The 20,558-nt window shown below is 35.2% G+C and overlaps 1 protein-coding gene and 1 pseudogene across 1 annotated transcript; one reads left to right on the top strand and one right to left on the bottom strand.

Moving 5' to 3' along the window:
* Positions 1 to 221: 221 nt before the first annotated feature.
* Positions 222 to 6,206, top strand: LOC113310364 (annotated as a pseudogene).
* A 14-nt stretch (positions 6,207 to 6,220) lies between these two features.
* On the bottom strand, positions 6,221 to 10,444 carry LOC113310365 (E3 ubiquitin-protein ligase BIG BROTHER). Its single transcript, XM_026559016.1, has 8 exons — positions 10,192 to 10,444; positions 9,150 to 9,311; positions 8,679 to 8,913; positions 8,064 to 8,098; positions 7,819 to 7,863; positions 7,184 to 7,314; positions 6,694 to 6,802; positions 6,221 to 6,581 (listed from the first exon to the last, which is right to left on the bottom strand). The coding sequence occupies exons 2-8, from the start codon at positions 9,282 to 9,284 to the stop codon at positions 6,531 to 6,533; spliced, it is 741 nt and encodes a 246-aa protein (XP_026414801.1). The 5' UTR covers positions 9,285 to 9,311; positions 10,192 to 10,444; the 3' UTR covers positions 6,221 to 6,530.
* Between the last annotated feature and the right edge of the window lie 10,114 nt (positions 10,445 to 20,558).

Here is a 20,558-nt window from a genome sequence, read left to right as displayed (position 1 = left end):
GAATTTTCTCTGCTAAAAAGTTCCCCGGAGGCTTCAATCGAAGATTTGCATTTTGCTGTCGCATCCCTCTCTTCCATTCGTTCTCATTCTCCACGTGTAAGACTTTTAAGAAACCGAGATTCATAATTAGCCACAAGATTCCATGTGGGACCCAGATGAATCTTTCTAATTCTAAACCTCCTCTTCTTCGTCTTCTATTTCTTTCTTCAAACTTTCTTCGGTTTTCCACTTAAAAATCTTCAAAACAGAAGTAAAAAATAAAGAAAATATCATATTATGGAAATTCTAAATCCAAGATTAGATCTTACTATCTCTCGGTATCATCAATCATCACTTCCTTCAACATCTTCGTTTCACAAAATCAGACATCGACCATCATATTACTATCCACACCGAATTCAATATGTACAGAAGAAGTTTAACACTTATGCTAATGAATTAGAATTTCGTAGATTAAGAATTTGGTCTGAAGATAAGTCCTTTGGAGAAGAAGAAGAAGAAGAAGAGGATTCAAATGTTGTTACCAGGTTCAATGATAAACTTAAGGTTGATGGAATTAAGAAAAAATTGATCAAACCAATTGGAAAAAACTTGTTAGGTTTTGCAGCTACAGCTGCTGCTGTTATATCAGTTTGTTCAGTTAATACTCCAGATTTGTCTGAATCTCTCACTGTAGCTTTCCCTGTTTCTCGAGCTCGCGAGGTAATTTACTCACGGAGAACGCCTTTGTACGTGAGTACTAAAGATGTTGTTGTTTGTCAGACTGAAGTTGTTTAACATTAAAATCAGGTTAGTACAGTACAGAGAACACTTGTTGAGACATGGGGTTTGAATCGTTTGATTCGAGAAAGCTTCGTTGATCCAACTTTCAATCATCAAGGTAACTGAAATTGGTTTCTTTTTTTCTGGTTGTCATTGCATTCTTAAATCCCATTGAAATATGAATTACAGCATGTTGGTAAAATTAACAGGTATACTTAAGTGAAAATTCGGTATGATTCAATTTAGCTGTAGCTTAAGTGGGACTGCTAGTCTACTAATACGATAATAGAACAGATTGTTATATTTTTCGGACAATGTATGTCATTTAGTCTGAAGGCATACTCTGTTAGAAGACGAGTCTGAAACAAATTCGTACTTGAGTTTGTTTGGTATCAGATTAAGATTGTGCATCTCCTGAGTACCGGTTTCAAAGTGAGTGCAGGTGAAATGACCATTATCAAACGTCGTCTGGTGTGGCACTGGCGCACCATCTAAAATCTGTGTGATTACCGAATTATTGCCAAAATGCCAGCTTTAGCAATTTCAGATGACAATTGGCCATCCCACTGAATGTTTTTACCATTGTGGCTGTGCATACCATGCATTGTGGATGCTCTTAGAAAATTGATCAATTTCTTAACGAACTGGGCTTTTATTTTCAAGCAGATTGGGACTCCAAGCTTCAACAGACCATGGTAGAAATGCTTCCATTGAGGTCAGCTGATGCAGCATACAATAAGATCAGTGGAATGCTTTCTACTCTTGGCGATCCTTTTACTCGCCTTGTTAGCCCAAAGGTTGCTCCTATAGTCCTATATCACCTTTCTAGTATCTCATGTCCCTGGTCTTGAGACGTTTGGTTGTCTTTTGGCCTTCATTTTTGTGATAAACATTTGCATTTTGAATTAGGCTACAGTTTTTATTGTCAATTGTGTTCCCATCTTCTTCTTTTTTTTATTTTGCTAAAAGGTACCATGGGTACCATCTAATATTCCTATGCGTTTCTCTTCGAAGTTCTCTTAATTCTTTAAACGAAACCCACAGTTGTTGTGGAACATATTGAAGTTTTTTTTTTTTTTTTTGGTTTTTATCGTCTGTTGGTTCATTCAGTCATAATATTTAGTTAGAACTTACAGCATCACCCTTCTAATTGTGTAACATCTGAGTGTTTTGCTGCAGGAATTTCAAAGTTTCAGAATTGGAAGTGACGGAAATCTACAAGGGGTAGGACTCTTCATAAAAGTTGAACCAAGCTCGGGGCACTTGGTAAGTCACTCTATAATGGATTCCCTGATTAATTAGAATTTAATCTAATGTCTATGGGGAGATGTTGACGATTTTCTGGTAGCATTTGGATGCAAATCCTATCCCTGTGAAAATCAGTATCTTCATTGTCTAAGCGTTTTCCATTTTTATAATCAATCTATATCCATATAGTAATGTCACATATATCTTTGTTGATAATTACTCCAGGTTGTCATGTCCTGTATAAATGGAAGTCCGGCTTCTCGTGCTGGTATACATGAAGGAGATGAGCTAATTGAGATAGATGGTTAGTTTATCAGATCTTCTCTGGCTATCTATCTTGTATTCTTTCGCTCGTCTTGTCTCAGACTTAAAACTAAACATATCGTACTCATAACCATAGGGTTTTGTTATTTCCAGGGGAGAGGCTTGACGGCGTTAACGGAGAAATGGCAGCTCAAAAACTCCGGGGCCATGTTGGAACAACAGTTACAGTAAAACTTCATAATGTAACTACCTTTTTATTTTGCCTTTTCAAGTAATGGTGTGTTGGTAATACAAATAATCTGGTATTGTAAGCTACATCATTAATATTGTTAGGAACAATTAGTGAAATCATTGTCGTGAACTGATATTAGAGTACTCAATGCATCTTGAGTTAACAACGGGATATAGCGGTTGTTTAACTATCACATTGTAGTTGCATTCTGACACATGGTGTAAGTTTTGTCAAGTGATGGAAGTTTCTTGTGGCATGATTAGAACTTCACGCCTTGTCCATAAGTCTTGACTGGTTGATGTCTTTTTTACTCCAGGGTAAAGAATCAGGAAGTGGTTCTGGTTTCAAAGAGGTATCTATTTGACATCTTTACTTCACTTCATAAAACTAGAGTTCCAAAATTGCAGATTCTGATGGAATGAAAATCTTCTTTTTTTGTAAACCAACCCTTCTTGGGGTATTGAGGGTACATTAGTCCTTGTAATCCGTCTCTTCTACTGTTTCTTGATCAATCTGATGCCAAGTATCCTATTTTCACCTGAAGGTCAAACTATCTCGTGAGTATATCAAGCTTTCTCCTTTATCAAGTGCCGTCATCACTCAAAAAACCTTGGATGGCCATCCATTTTAGACTGGATATGTAAAGCTGTCAGCTTTTTCTCAGGTTTATATCTTTATACTCATTCAAGCTACTCAAGTTCTGTGATATTTATGTTTTGAACTATCAATTCAGAATATTATATTTTGGATGTTCCATTTTAAAATCAAACTGCTACTACTGTTCTTAACTAGACTGCTGCTGATGAAATGGAAAGCGCCATTGAAGAAATGGAAAGCCAGGGAGTACAGTCTTATATACTAGATCTGCGTAACAATCCTGTAAGTTTCATTTCCTCATATACAATGGTGTAAGCTTCTTCATGTATATTTATTGTGCATTACTATTCTTTTACAGGGAGGTTTGGTTAAAGCTGGATTGGATGTTGCTCAAATTTGGCTAGATGGAGATGAAACTCTTGTCAATACCATTGACCGGGATGGAAACATGTTACCTATTAACATGGTCAATGGGCATGCTTTAACACGCGATCCACTGGTTGTTCTTGTAAGTTCATTGCCGATTAACAAAATTAAGTTCTATAACTTAAATGTCACATTTTCTTTCTCTGGAGTATTTCCAGTATGGTATGGATAAGATCAATTTAGGCTTAATATAGGATCAGTTAGAGATCCGAAACACTTATGCAAGTTGTTCATCTCATTACAACCGGGGGTAAAAACTTATCAGATAAGAGGGAAAATCTCATTACATAAGAGGGAAAATCTCACTAACATTTAGTAAACCATTTGACTTCACAAAATCTGACGATCTCTACTATCTCACTGAGTAAACTAAGTGGGATCGTTTGAACAGGTGAATGAAGGAAGCGCTAGTGCTACTGAAATTTTGGCTGGAGCATTGCACGATAATGGTCGAGCTATTCTTGTGGGGCGTAAAACCTTTGGTAAAGGCAAAATCCAGGTACATGTACACGCCTTGAAACAATTTATGAGATTCTGGAGGTCAAGCATAATACTCAAGTTAACTGAATGTACTAAACAGTTGATCCCATATTTTTGAACTGCAATCTAGTTTCTTACTACCCCGTACGCTTATTTCTCGAACCCACTTCCTACCCCCAAACTTATACACCACCTGGGTTGCACAAACGCTCCATTTTTTTAACCGTGTCCGCGTCCGATCCGCGTCGGACACGGGACGCGCGTAGGATGCGGACACAACGCGTGTCCGACGCACTAATTTACGCGTCCTGCGCGCGTCTGGTTTGGACACTCCGATGACTCGGGTTTGACGCGTTTTTTTTCTACATTTTCATTTACACTTCTTCCTTTATTTTTACTATTATTAACTAAATTAAGAAAGATAAACATTTAGATCAATCATTTGTAATTGGAAATGACATCACGTATATCCTTAGTCGCGCATGTGTTGTTCTAAGAATGCAATTTGATTGTGCCATGTGTTTAATAGTGATTGATTGCTTGATCTTCGGCGTGTATAAACAAACGATATCTTCTTTTCTTTTAAAATTGATACACATGTAGCATCAAAAATTTATACTCCCTCCGTCCCTAATAAGATGATCTAGTTGTAGTTTGCACAAATTTTAAGGCAAAGAGGAAAGTGGAGTATATTTAACTATTTTTTACAATTATACCCTTATGGACAATAATTAGTAAAATTTAGAAACGATTTATCTCTTAAAGTATACCACGGTTTTTTATAAACTTTATACCATTAAAAAACATTTTAAAACACCTATGCAACGAATATAAACATGACTATCAAATTATACATATTCTTATAGAAAAAATAATCAATTAAAAGGGTAGTTTTAGAAATATCCCTTGATTAGTGAAATAGGTCATCTATTTATGGGACAAAGTTTAAAACCAAATAGGTCATCTTATTAGGGACGGAGGGAATATTAATTTTTAGGATCGAAACACTTGACTTTGTTGTATAAATACATGATTGTATATATAAATAATATATAAATACGGTCCGCGAGTTATAACCCCAAAGGTGTCACTATCCATCCATAAAAAACCCATCAAAACAAAAGTAACACAAAAATCCCAAAGAATTTTGATGAAACCAATTTTGAAATTTGGGGTTTTTCTATCACTTTCTAAAAATTTGGGGGTTTTTGTATCAATTTTGTTTAAGATGGAGTTTTAATTGATCCCAACATTTGAACGGGGTTTTTGTACCACAAGTTTGGTCACCTTGGGTTTTTATGACTAGTTATGATATAAATATAATAAATAATATATAAATATAATATGTATATACGTGTCCGCGTCCTAGTTTTTTGAGAATTTTGTAGCGTCCGCGTCTGTGCAACCCAGTACACCACACATCATCTAGAACCCTACAGTACTGGTGGACCCGGCGTTTAATTTTGTTAGCCAATAACAGATTGACACATAGGTTTGGTGTATGAGTTTGGGGGTGGGAGGGGTTTTTGCTTTTTTCTTGCTTTTGCAGTGCCATACTCTCACTCTCAGTCTCATCACTGTATGGACTAGGTGTTTTCACTTTCAGATTGTACTGAAAGTTCAGCTGTGGTCTATGAATCATTTCTTGCAACAACTTCCAAAGTCTGATTATTGCGTTTAACTTCTCGTGTGTTTGACAGAGTGTTACTGAGCTGCATGATGGCTCTGCACTGTTTATAACAGTCGCCAAGTATGCATCACCTTCATTTCACGAGATTGATCAGGTTGGTATTACGCCTGATGTGCAATGCACTGCGGATATACTAACTGCACCCAAAGAAGTAAAAAATGGTGTCTCCTCTCTTGAGGGGGACTCATGTATCATGGTAGCTGAGCATCAGTTGGAGATTCAGAAATCCAAGGGATCTGCTTCATGAAAGATGTATAGTTATGTTTATAAGCAAGGAAATCTCGATTTATTAATAAAAACGTGTATAGGTAATAAAACCCAAGAAGGGAAAACAGGCCTCTGTATAAAGTCACGGAAATACAAGAATTGGGATTTGTAAATAATGTGAACCATATATCTGTAAGTTCAATAAGAGAATGTTTGTAAATGGCTAAATGCAATTAATACCCAAAACATTGTACAAAATTGGGGAAGGAATGAAATCTGTGTGCCCGTGTTTTTCCATTATTTTCATATAACAATACCTCCATACTACGAATATTGTCAACCACTTACTCGCCAAAGATTATCTAAAATTGTTATTAACATTCTTGTAGTGTAACAAAGAAACATAAAATGGTTCTTCTGTAATTCTACTACTAACTAAAAACGTGTAAACAAAGGAGGAAAAAGGAAAGAGAGAAATAAGTGAGGCCCCTCGACTATCATTTTGTATGGAGTAAGAAAAATGAAACTAGATGAAAAAAAGGGCAATTTTGAAGATGAAGCTTGGTTTGTTTGTTGCAGGAACTGACTTTTTATCTTTTTTTCTCACCATGTTAGTAATATGATTTAGTGCTTGGAATCCTCACCAAACACCTCCTTATAGCAAACTGGACATGCCTGAGAGAAAACAAATATAGAATTATTAGCAGAGAATTTAAGGAAAAACACACAACCATCCATCCTTGCAAGGTTTTTAAATTTAAAAAAGGCTTTGAAATCAGAAGCTGACCTTGTTGATACTAAGCCATTTGGAGCCGCAGTTTGTATGGTAGACATGTTTGCATGGAAGAGTAATTTGACGGTCCCCTTTTTTATATTCCATCTGACATATTACACACCTGTTTTTGCCACCAACAAAAAACTCATTCTTCATATTCTGTCACCCGCTTTCCATATTTAATCAAAACAATTCTAAGCTAGGAGAGCCCAAAAATTATTTCCAGATTTTAATTTATAGTTTTATTCCTACCAAAAGCTTACATGGTTTGATCAATATCAATTCTGGTGCGTGGCTCAATGTCTCTTCTTAAAGTTACTGTGTTCTTATTACTACTGGAATGTAGAAGACAGATTCATAAATGCTCTAACAAAATATTTACCCAATGTTCGTGTTAAAAGAATATTTACCCAATGTTTGTGTTAAAAGATATGGTTGTGAGGAAGGAGAAAGACAAGTTGGAACAATTTGAAAGAAATAGAAATGAGATGAAGGATGTTACCTTTCACCACGAGATTTTTTTCTTGAAAAAAATCGACCACATTTGAACTTTGTGACTGGAAGAGATGAAATAAGTTCTTGGGAAAGCCCTCGACAATGTGTTCCAACAGCTTCTCCTAAATCTAGTAACTCCTGCAGATAGAAAAACCCACATGAAGTTTGACGAACAGATATGAATGAAAACAAACCAGATGATTCTGGTTAATCCTGCTTAAACATTTGGTGAGTATTTACGTGACTACCAATATTAAATTGCAAAACAAAGTTTGGACAACATAAAAGATGGTTCCTTAACAAAGTAAAAATCGTAGCTATTAGTGTTACATATGAGTAATAATACTAGAAATAAGAGTAAAACACCAAATCAAGGTACATCGTAGCAGAAATCATGTTTCATAGGAAGTTCATTTCTGGCTGACAAAGAAATTAGAGTAAAACACAAACTGATTGTTTTTCATTCAGGGAAACTGCCATTGAAGACTAGGCAGCCTCTACAAAAATGTATATAATAGTAGTTTCAATTTGCCAGTCTGGTCAAGCGGTGATCATAAATTTTAACCTTTTTTTTTAATTATATAACTTAGGCTCTTAAGGAATATGTGTGAGTTACATATGCTAAGATTTGAATATACGAACCTCATATGTCATGTTATCTGGATCAACATTGTCCTGCCAAATAACCTGCAGATTATGTAGATGAGGAAAGCTATATTAGTTACCATAAAAGTTATATTACTCTTGAATTCTAAGTGACAGCAGGCCCTAAAATAAACTTCAGCACAAAGTACAGTTTGGCTGCCAATTAAGCATCAGATCCAGCGTCCATATCAAATCTTAGAACTTGATTGACATTAAGACTACCGTTAAAGAAAGGTTCAAACCTGAGAACTACTTGCATTATGATTACTCCGAACGCCTGCAACCATGAATAGAAGTACTAGGGAATCAGATAAGCAATAAGGTGTCATACATTAAAGTGCACGGAAAATATATCATTAACGCAAAAATGGAATCAAACCCAAGCTTGCACATGCTAGCATTATCACTAAATATCCAGTGAAAGGTACTTGACAACAATTTGAATAAGCTGTAACTACATTTCAGAAAATAGTGTCCCAGTGACCTATGAACTAACCCGCACTTGAAAAATCGCCAGAGAACCAGCCCGGTATCACAAAGTACAGTTGGCGCACACAGGGGGGGCCTGAGGGAACGCCAGATACGCATATTTTGCATCTAAAATTATTTTGTCTTCCACTAGGACTATACCAACAATTTAGGCCCCGCACTCATGGTATGTTTAAATGAAAAACTGATATTTCTTAAAGAGGCAAAACACCAACAGTCTGTGCCTCATTCAATTTATAAGTAAGAGTGTAAGACAAGCTACGAGGATGAAGTTACAGCTATACAACGGTGTCTATCAGGGTCTTTTCCAAATACCAAACTACGCACTAGAAATAGATAGCCATAACATTAGAACTGAAGTTACTTACATTCTTCAGGGCTAGATTGCAGGTTTGTATTAAAAGTTTCTCCAACATGCATTACTAGCGGTTCTGCTTCTTCATGATTAGCCACTGAAGAGTTCTCCCAAACTCTCCTGCCTTCATCCATTCTAGGTACGAGGTCATTTACCGCATAAGGATGGCCATAACCATAGTATTGATTTCCAGGAATAGATGGGCCAAATTTGTTCGATCCAGCCTGCATTGACCAATATGCAAAGTCCTGTGCAGGGATAAGAAAAGGACAGAATAATCAAATTACAATTCAAGAGAGAGTTTTCCTTTCAAGTGCAAAATAATAAATTAAAATATAAGCAATTCACATCCAATCAAATGTTTGAAAACAAAACCAGCTTCCAAAAACATTAGAGTTTCCCCAAAACAAAATTCCAAGTACAATTGTCTAGCAATAGCCCTGACCACTGTAAGTAGGACATGAAGCGCAAATCATGAGATTACCTGATCATGTGTTGGTGCCGGGAAAGAAAATTCTGCTTGGCTGTATGTTAATCCATCAAACAAGTTCATAAAACTTTCAGTGACTGTATACGGAAATCCCGTATTTATGTAATGAAACTCTACTTGTCTATTCATTTTGTACTATTCTTTTCCACCAAGAATCTGCAAAAACAAAAATTAACTTAGACAAATCAATAACAACCCAAAAAAGAGCCAATGGATGCAAGAAATAATCAAAACTGCATGACTAATTGCATATACAGATTTTTATAAACATACTGATTCAAACTCAACCTCAAAATATTAAGTACTAATAGTTTTTTGCAATTCCTCCAAACCAAACCCAAATCTCTGACATTAAAATCTAAAAATCACCAACAACCAAAATTGTCACCTCAAATTTACAGCTTTGGATAAGAAATTTCAAAAACATAACATTAAGAAACAGGAAACACTATTCCATTACTATTCTAAGCTCTTAAACACAGTAATAACCGAATTATGAATAAAAATAGTGTGGTTGATCTAAATTTGTCAATTTCAGACCCATTTATGAGCTTCTTTAACTCACTTTAAAAGTTGAAACTCACAAGGACTGAAAAAGCAGTAAGAGTATCATTTCTTTCTCTTCAGTTTTGTTTTGTAAAAAACTTAATCCGGAAAGAATCTTTGAAACCTCCAAGTAGAAGCAAAGTAACGCTAACTACTCTAAAAGTTATCTTTATCAAAATAAATGCTCTTTAACTTCCACGTTATCATCATCATCTTAACAAAAACTTGTCTAAATTTCCCTGAATCCTCTTCTAATAAATCCAAAATCATTCTAACCAACAAAAAAAAAAAAGCGATCTCTTGTAATCCATAAACAGAAACAAAGCGAATACAGAATCTGATACCACATTGTAAGAAGAGAAATTCATTCAAGAAATCAAAAAATAAAATAAAAATTGATCTAATATCAGTGAAGTAGATCGAAATGAAACCAAAAATATGAGACGAAATGAGCTGAAAGAATGTGAAAGAGAATACAAAACGGACATACCAAGGGATTCGTGTTGATAATAATAACCAGAAATGGAGTTGATGATGATGATGAGAGAGTGGGGAGAGAAGAAGAAGCAGATTTGGAGTATTCCAAGACAGTGTTTTGCTCCCTCTGCTGAGAGCATGAATATGTGTTACCAGAAATGTATCTACCACTACTTGTTGTTCTTCTTCTCTCTTTATCTCTGAAACTATCTTCTGTAACGAAGAGCTTTTTATGCTTGTTGGGTTACAGTAGAGATAGAGAGAGAAAAAACTAAAGAAAGACAGAGAAAGTAAAAGAGAGTGAGTAGTAGTAAAAAACAAATTAAAAGAGTAAAAGACACGCGAACGACCACAGTGAGATGAGATGAGATCATTTTTTATTTTATATAAAAATAAAATAAAAACGAATAATTATTTTACTTTTTTTTGTTTTCGGGATAAATCGTAAAGAAAATCATAAAAACGACAAAGCTGTAATTTTATCCTCTCCGTCAAATAATGCTGTCATTGCGCCGGGGTCCAGTTATATCCCATGTGGCAATCTGTGGGGTACCACTATCTCAGCGGGGTCCACTATGTTTTATCTTACGGCGTAGTACAGTGGTAGTATGTTTTGCCATACCTGCTCCTCTCTACTCATAGCTTCTTACACCTCCAACCACCACTGGTGACCTCGTTTTTCTTTTATTTTGGGGTAGCTTTTATTATTACTTTGTGTCCATTTATTGTGGTACTTATCCTTACGTGTGTAAGTGACCTGCGTGGGAGGGAATAACTGTTTGGTTTAATTCTCGGATTTTAAAGATAAGTAAAGATAAGAAGAGTCATGAAAGATGCATGAACGAACGAACGGTCTTTCGAGATAAAAGAAACGAGGGAAGTTTCAGTATTTCAAGAAGACAGGCAAGTTACAGAGCACAATGTACAAATGAAGACCAACAGTAAAAAATGGAATTACTACCAAGGAACATTAGGTGCAATGGACGGGTCCTTTCGAAAAACCAAGACAAGTTTGAGTAGGACATGCATAATAGTTGAGTGCCCCTAAATCTCAGACCAGCCTATTCGATGCTCAAACCCGGTTTTTCTACATGGACGGACCAAGTTGGTTCGAGCAAGCCACTATTTTTTACTTTTGTTACAAACCAATGTTTTTTTTCTTTCTTTTTTCAGATAAATCTCATAAAATTTCATTTACGATGAAATGGAAATTATATGGACTTTCAAGAACATCAAGATCAAATATCGAAATACAATTAAAGGGTACTAACAAAGAGTAACTCGTGAAGAGAAGTAACGAACTACCAACAAGAGTACCAAGCAATCCAAAAATTGGAAGAATGGTTTTGGGATTATAATCCAACTATTTTGATAGGGTTTTTTCTTCTTGAAAAAGAGATTTTCTCACAAAAATATGAGAGTAATCTGCCCAAATTAAGTCATGAATCTTGATCACCATTGAACTTCCACCCAAAATCTCCATTGCGTTTAGAGAATCTCCATAAAAGAGAAGGCATAAACAAAAGAGCAAAACACCCACAAGAACACCATAAAAATCTCCTAAAAACAATGGAAATTGAAACAAAAACTTAAGTAAATCTAACCTAAACTATTAGCTAGCTATCTAAGAAAACAAGAAACATATCAATGTTGTTTTCCTTCCAACCTTGGCATAGTATGAGGAATATCATGTCATATCCAAACTTTAACATTATTGCGAAGCTTCAATTTTTATCTTATTATGAATGTATAATTAGAGTTCAAATGTGAAATAAATGCAGAAGAAAACATATTGCCAAAATCATATCCATAGTACGACAAGTTAGGAATATGAAAATGAGATTCTTGTAGGTAACAAGAAGCTTAATAAAACCCATCCTCTTAAATCCCACGATCGTGATCCCAACAAGGATCAAATACAAAACTCCCAAAGTGACGAGAAAAAGACTTGTCATTGTGAAGCTATAAGGTATCATACATGTGACTAATTTTATAAATGAATCGCTGTAATAAATATTATATAATTATGAATACCGCAATTTGTATCGTATCTATGGATATTGCAGCTTGATCGTATTTATAAAATCTTGAATGATATTGGCAATAAATTTTCAACGAGTAACATGAGATAGATGTAAGTAATAGGCTTTCAGACACATAGCAGGTTGGAAAAAAAAAATTTAAGCGAAAACTCGTGTTTATCTGATGAATTGTTAGCCTAATTCATCAGATGACTAGTATCCTTGGATATGTTCGGGTTCGAGCAACATGATAAACCATAGGTGGGTAGAAGCCTATTACTTACATCCATTATATTGCAACATGGTATTGGTTAAAATTACGAAAAAGCTAGAGAATATTTAGACGTTGATATATTTACGGTTGGTAAAACAACCAACAATGTTACCAAGTAATTCTGATACAACAAAATTCCCATTTTGTTGTTCATGGTCTTATTTGCGATATTCCATCAAGTATACTCTTTTGTGAGCAGAAGGCACTCCAAACTTCAAGAAACAATGAATCAAACTTAATGATTGTCTTTCGCAATACTATATTACGATGAGTGCTAGTGAAATCATGCATTTTCTTATTTTTTGAATGAATCATGAACTATGTTTATATTTATGATTGGTGACTCTTATAAGAGAAGAAAATGTCTATTCATGGAAAGTCACATCCTTAGGAAGAATCTCTTAATGGAAATCCATATCCTTTGGAAATATGGTTTCAAACTCAAATTAAAAAGATTTCATGAATAAACACAACCCTTCACCATTTGGTAGTTGTAATCCATTCTAAATGTTTTTAAAAGGATGTTTAATTTAATTTAATTTATTTTATTTTGAAAAGTTTTGAATGAATATTGGGATTGCCAGTTGTATTGCGTCTAAAACATTAGTGACCGTTGGAGTAGCCAATTAAACTACGATAACATCGAAAACAAGTGATAACGTGGCTTCACTGAAAACAAAAGTGATTTTGACCTGTGATATGTGGTGACATAGAGGTTCATTACGTATTACATGTTTTTATGATGATTTTCTCTTTGCTCTAATAGCGATCCTTTCAAATCTCCATGGTGTTTCGTGGCTAGCTATTCTCGATTCATCAAGCATATCAACGATTCCGCTCGGCTTCGCCTTAGATTCATCTTCAACAAGAGGGTTTTAGGGAATTCAGATTCGTTTGGATCTATAATATTTTGGATGAAATACTCAATTTTATATGGAGCATCTCTTATTGAAGAATTATTTTACATGGTCGGAGTTGATTTCGATTCATACCATAGTTCATCACTACAACACATACAAAAATTGGATATCTTTGTGGTTCATGGCCCTTTCTCTTCACGGTGTATTTGCAACTGGTGTCGTCATTTGTATTTGGAATTTGAGTATCTTGTATTTTGGTATTTTTTGATAATCTTGTAAACAATCATGTGATCACTATTCTAGTCTGAATGAATTAGAATATGGTTTCCATAAAATAAAAAAAAAAATTTATATGATGAACCCCATTGGGTCATATATTTATATGTATTAGGAATTCTATGATTGTATTTGTATCAATGATTCAGTGAATTCATGGACCTTTAAAGTACATTTTGAATCAATCATAAGGTAAATTATATGTTTAATTTGTTTTTTTTGTTGTTGTTGAAGATAACGATGATATATAACCAATCAGAACGAAAACAAAGTACAAAAACAAACTAAAAGAAAGGGAAATGAAACAGGCAGGATGTTGTCATGTTATCATCTCAGGGCATTCCCTATTTTGATTTTTAGATAACAAACTTATGTTTCTGCCAACTACTTTGGTAGTACTACTACCTTCTTTAGGATTACTGCTTATGTCTATCCTAATAAACTTATATAAGAAATGAGGCATCTCTTCTTTCCAGGTGCTGAAAATTGAAGACTTCCTAACCTCCACCGCCAACTTGTCAGCCACATATTTGCCCGATCTGTGGATGAACTTGAACCCCAAAAAATTATTGTATCCTTCCAAAATTATCATAGCTTCTTTTATAATTTTCTGATTCCTCCAATCTGATTATCATATGTTTAATTTGTTGAGAGTGTATATGAGTAACTATCTCTTTGAAACCCTAATATATTTTTTAATCGGATTCGGTAAACCAGTATTATGTGAGCATGAAGTTTTATTTTTTTTTCTTTCTTGGGTTTTAACAGGATGTTCAATCAAACAAGATGTAATTTTGTTAGTTTTGGCATCTTTTTGCACATTTCTTCACTTTTTGAGTGTTTTTTCCCCTCATTTTTCGAGCATTTTTGTCTTCATTTAAAAGTGATTTTTTTTTCTTTCACTTCAATAGCGATTCGTTCAATCTCTAATTGTTGATTTTTCGTGGCTTGGTATTATATATTCAGGATATTGGTAATTCAACGACATCACTTTCAATTTATTTTTCAACAAATAAAAAAATCGGGATGTCCGAGTTCGTGTGCATATGTACAAAATTAAGGGCCAAAAACTCCTATTTCTGGAGCATCTCTTATTAAATTAGATAATTAATCAAAGTGTTCGTAATTAATTCCGGATTTTACGTCATTTTCTCTACTTCTCATATAAAAATTGGTTAAGTCTATGCTACTTTTCTCTTTTGCGTCCGATTTAATTGATATCCTCATTTGTATGTGCATCTTGTATGATACTCATAATTTTTTTGTGAACAATCAATTAATCACTCTTTTTGGATTAAGTGAGATATGATTGGATTGTTGATAATATAAAACAAGTAGATTTTGCTTAAATCATGCCATGGAAGTGTAACGAGCGGCATATGTGTGCTGGATGATATTAAGATTTAGAATGAGCATAAAACAAAACGTGCTTAAAAAATCATTAGAAATCAAATTGGGCTCAAAGCACATTATGCCCAAACAATTTACTATATGATGGAGCTAATTTAAACAGTTAATATAAATATCTACATTGTTTAAGGGAATTACCAAATTCTTTAGGTAATTAATGAACTTTAGATTAAAGAGTAATTTTGTTCGGTATTAGAAATTTTTATGTAATTTGGTAATCTATCGTGACTTATTGAGCAAAGTAAAAAACCTTTGTGTTTTTTTTTTTTGAGAACGGACTCCAAGACTTAAGGTTTCTAACCATCTTCAAATAAAAATAAATGGGTGGTCGATATTTCTATCTTAATTCGATATGAGAGCCATGTTAATTTTTAGTTTTAACATATATTGTTTTGACACCGCACAAGTGTGGTTTAGAAGAAGAAGGAGGAGGAAGGAAAAAAAAAAGTATTGCACCTGAGTTTTAGTGATATATAATTCAAATTTTTTTATTTCTTTTTGTAATGATTACCTAGTAATTAATATCAGTACTACCACTGTATTACTTTTCTTTTTCTGATCGAAAGAAAGACTAGATTAGATGAGGAGGGTTTACATGTCTACTAAAGATAGACATAGGAAATATTGTATGAGTGCATTGTTCCAGTCGTTTTCGTTTGTAATAGTGCTAGAGAAATTGATGCGAACTCTTCTGCGTAGCCCAAGACAATATCGAAGTTTTTTCCTCATTATCAAAGCACTGCATTTTACGGTACTTAGAAGTCATAAAACGCATTTGTTAAAGTAAATAACACGCACATACAAGTAGTCGAGGTGCAGAGAAGGACCGAGACAACAATACGATGAAGCGAAGACCAAGTCAAGTTACCGTGTGGTCAAGGCACAGAAAGTGAAGACCAAATCAGAAGTTAATCCTCGAATATTATGTAATTAATTTCTAGATATTACCTAGTCAGACATATTTAAGATATCATATTATCTTTTTAGGTTTAATTCACTCTATAAATAGGAGTGTCATATGTAAATGTAATCATCTCAGAATGTTCTGATAATCATCAATATAATTCATCCTTGTAGATTTCTTCGTGGACGTAGGTCGAATCGACCGAACTACATATATCGTTAGTCTCCAATTCCATTTTGGTATGTGCGTGTTATTTACTTTAATAACATTCTTTATCCTGATGAGCCACTGCACCTTATATAAAAAAAACAAAAAAATAAGATAGAGAAGAAAGCAGAAAAGCTAAAGGTGTACCAAAAATGATGTATCAATAATGGAGCATCCATTTCTAACCATTGGATGTTGTTTTGGGGTTCATTTGGGTCCACGTAATGGTGGAAAAGAATGGGGAAAGGGAGTGGGGAAGTGACGCAGGTTCGCTACATAATAACTCTAATCAGGGTACGTACTACGTACTGCACATTTTACATTTTTCTATAATAGCATTTAATATGTTATCATTGTGTTTACCTCTTTGGTCCACATTCCATTCGATCCAATTTAATTCCGGAAACGACGTACGGTATATGGATATCATTACTGATTGAAAACGATGTACGGTATATGGATATCTCTCGCGGTGCCATAGACTATTTTCCTTTAGTATCTACCGGAACAGTTGAAAACCTTGAGAGGAACAAAACTTTTCTTCCTGAACTCTAATTTATGGCACATGCATCGGTGCAAGCCTACATAGTGTAAGATTAATATGCCGTTCAAACAAGAGTTGCGAAGTTTTAACGAAACAGTGTGTTTGAGTAGCCGCGCCAAAGGCAAGGGTTATCACCTAGTTTGTGTAAGAACAAAGGGGAAACAAACTTAGCATTGTTTTATCGTAAAAGATACCGTATATAGAAAGGGAAGGGAGACTAGTTTATGACTCTTTCCCGTGGTGACAAGCATGCATGCTTGAGCGGTGAGCCATGAAGGTAGATTAGGATATAGAATGTGTCTACCAATTTGAACCGTAAACCAAATTAGATAACCTAATCTATCTTTTTCTAGCCAGACAATATATTCTCATTGCAAATACGGCAAAACGACGACGATTCCCTAACAGGTTAGGCATTTAGCTAACTCCACACTGCATTTACCCAATTCACTTTACACTGCCCTATATTTGCTACATGGCAGGCTAACGGCCGTGTATATATATATATGACTGCATGAACCGGCAAAATTTTAAATTTCGTTACATATATGGTGATAACGTCCCATTCAAGAGAGGTACGCACAACATGTCTCCGAAAGTAAACAGAATCTAGAATAATCGAATTAAAACAGCCTAAAGGCAAATGGTATTTCCTACCAGCAACCGGCACTAGCTACTAATCTCCATAGAGATTATGGTGTCATGGAATTGCTAAATCTGAATCATTTTGTGGATATAATATAACTGTGGATTAAGAACTGACAGTTACTACATGGATTTTACAGAAGCCGTGGTCACTTTTTTTTTTTTCAATCCACCTCACATGGAAAAGTTCCTCATTAAATATTACTCAAGACTCATGAGTAGGATATTGGTTGATAAAGTAATTAGCGCTTAAATAACAATTAATCACCTGAAGAAGCGCTATCTAAAGAGAATCTTGTTTGAATTAATCAATCATGCACAAGTATAGGATCAACAACCACATGTTATAAAGCCTAATTATTCCAGCTTAAATCTGTTTACTATACCTGCTCTTTTTGCTTAGCTTGACAGAAGACTCGAGAGCAGCAGACCGTGAATTGTTTGCGCATCTGACCATGTAAGTTGGGCCGTTGGCCCCGTCTCCTGCATGCAAGTGCACGGCCGGCATTGTGAGGAAGTGGATCAGCCTGATAGAATAGGAAGCAGGAACAGTTATTTACATTTTCCAAAAAAAGAAAGGGGTAATTTAGCAGGGCATAGTGTAGGTTAAAGTGCATGTGGGGCGGACTCACTGAATGGGGGAAGTCCCATCTCTTCTCCCAGTGGCATTTTTACCAGAATCCCCTTTCCATTTCTTGACTTTCGGTTTTATCAACCAGTCAAAAGTGAGTCTGAAGTTCGGACAAGAAGTGAAATCAAATTATTGTTGATCCGGAGTTTGACTCAGCTAATCTAGCTTCTAATAGATGAAAAAGAAGAAACTGATTATGGGTTGACATCTTTTAACAAACATTTGCTTCAAAAAAAAAAAAGTGAAATTAGTGATAATTTAACGATAACCAATATCAACAACCAGACTTTTATTTAGAAAACTCGATAAGCTTAGAAATAACAAATTCATAGAACAACCACAGATATCAAAATCATGGTCCATGGAGGTTGAACAAAAAATATAAAATGTAAAACATAGTAATATATTAAGCTATACTCCATCTAACATTAATGAAAAATATAGTAATATATTAAGAGATACTCTATCTAACATTAAACTTGACTGGAGTGCGCTAATCTTGACTGCTGTGACCAAAAACAAAGAAGTGTTGTTGGGATTAATCCTCGTAACCCTCTAATCCAATTAAAGAAGAATATCACTATTCGAGGATTGGTTTGCCAACTTACAACAGACATCAACTATAAATTCTTATTCTTAGTTTGTAAACCATTCTTTCCCTTCTTTATGGTGTCATAAGAATTAGGTTTGGTGTTAACCCAACATTGACTAACTCTTTCTGTTGACCACAAATCTGATGATTACTATAAGGGCATTTGCACGGTTTATTCCAACCTGGGAAGCACAGACACTGATGCGGGACATGGACACGGACACAAGGACCGGTAAAAATCCAAAATCACCAGGACACGGACACGTCTATATACACATTAATAAAATGGTTTTTATATACTAAGATCATAGTGTTATAGTATATCAAATACATTAATCATGCAAATACATGAAAAATACTCAATTTTATGACGTTAGGTGAGCTTACATATAGAAAAATTAACTATTATACTGATTTTTTTGACACACTAGGTTACCAAACTAATAAAATGAAGTATGGATTTCTACACGTGTGTCACGTCGTGTGTCCGTCGTGCGTCTGACTCGGACACGGCGTCAATGCTGGTGTGTCTGTGCTTTCTTTGTTCACAACGTCGAATGGCCAAGGCATTGGTGTATCCAATTTTCCACTGGTGCATCGCACCACCCGTATTAACTCCTCGATGTTGGCATTTAATATCACTGGTGCATAAGCATAAGCATTAAAACTTCCCAGTGCTGGCTCATCACGTCGTTGGCGCAACATGCACCAACATTTACCAATCTTCGAGTGCTAGCAATCTAATCGATGGTGCTAATAGCATAAGCATCCCTTTTTATTCTAGCATCGGTTCCCTGCACACAAATTATGCATCCACTATTCCAGCACTAGGTCTTTAGGTATTTGTGACCGTCATTAGCGCTAGGTCGTCAGATGTCCACTGGCTCTCCTTATGCACGTCGCACTAACATTTTTTCCTAGTGCAAGCCAGCACTGGCACTTTCCATACCACGCAAGTATCTTCCCTTTTCTATCGCCTCCATTGCCCGATGCATTGTATGTGTCTCCAAATCCCCAAGGTACGAGCATTAAATGACTTAGTATTCCAACTATGCATGTCAATATTTGATATCGTCTTTTATTATTCCTTCATAGTCATGCGCCAATGATGAAGTGTTATGCCACTAAGTAAACGTACTTCCCACGGCTGGAATTGCTCAAAACTCATCGTTGAGAGATCATTTCTCGTATCGTATCGTTCAGAGCTCATCACTCGCATATTATCGCTTATAGTCTAGTATTGATCAACACTAGTGGTTTACTCTACTCGACTTGCTCGAGGTCATTAAGTCTCTACGAGACTCATCAGGCAGTTACCTTACCAAGTAGTCTCATACAACTCAGTCAGCTCAACAGTACTAGCATATTGACCTACTTGTTGATTTTTACGAGACATCAAACACGTCACATGAAGGAATATTTTTTAGAGTATTGGTCCGGCGATCTACGGCAGATGGGGTGTGCCATCCCACACTCATAACAGAAAGAGACTAAGTTGTAATAAACGTGGAGGGAAAAAGGGGATAATAGTGCATGTAGTAATCAATCTTTCCAGCAATGAGGAGATTGTTTACCACATTTTCTATATCTTCTCAAGTTTTTTTTGAGTCTTCTCGATTTCTTATTTTCTCAACACGTTTTCCACTTCTTATGGGAAACTGTTGTGGTACCACTAATATAAATTGGCAACTCAACGTATTCACAAATTATCGTGGGAATATACCAAGTTGTTCTCGAAAATACCAAGTAATCTCTCAGCAAGATCAAAGAATTTTCATATAAATAGTTCACAACAAAGTCTAATAATTCTCAAAAATACCAAGTAATCTCTCAGCAAGACCATATTATGTTGGCTATCTTCGCTGGTCGAATATAGCGTATAATTAAGCACCATACGTCCATTCTAGTATTTTCTTGGCGTTTGAGCAAGTTCGCGGTATGGGTTGCTTGTATCAGATTTTTGCTGAGTGGATGTCCGTTGTGTTGAGATTATTAGCCTCACATGATATGAGAAGT

The sequence above is a fragment of the Papaver somniferum genome, chromosome 9 (genome assembly GCF_003573695.1).
Source record: "Papaver somniferum cultivar HN1 chromosome 9, ASM357369v1, whole genome shotgun sequence".
In the NCBI taxonomy this organism is placed as follows: domain Eukaryota; kingdom Viridiplantae; phylum Streptophyta; class Magnoliopsida; order Ranunculales; family Papaveraceae; genus Papaver; species Papaver somniferum.
This window is presented reverse-complemented; position numbering and strand designations above follow the sequence as displayed.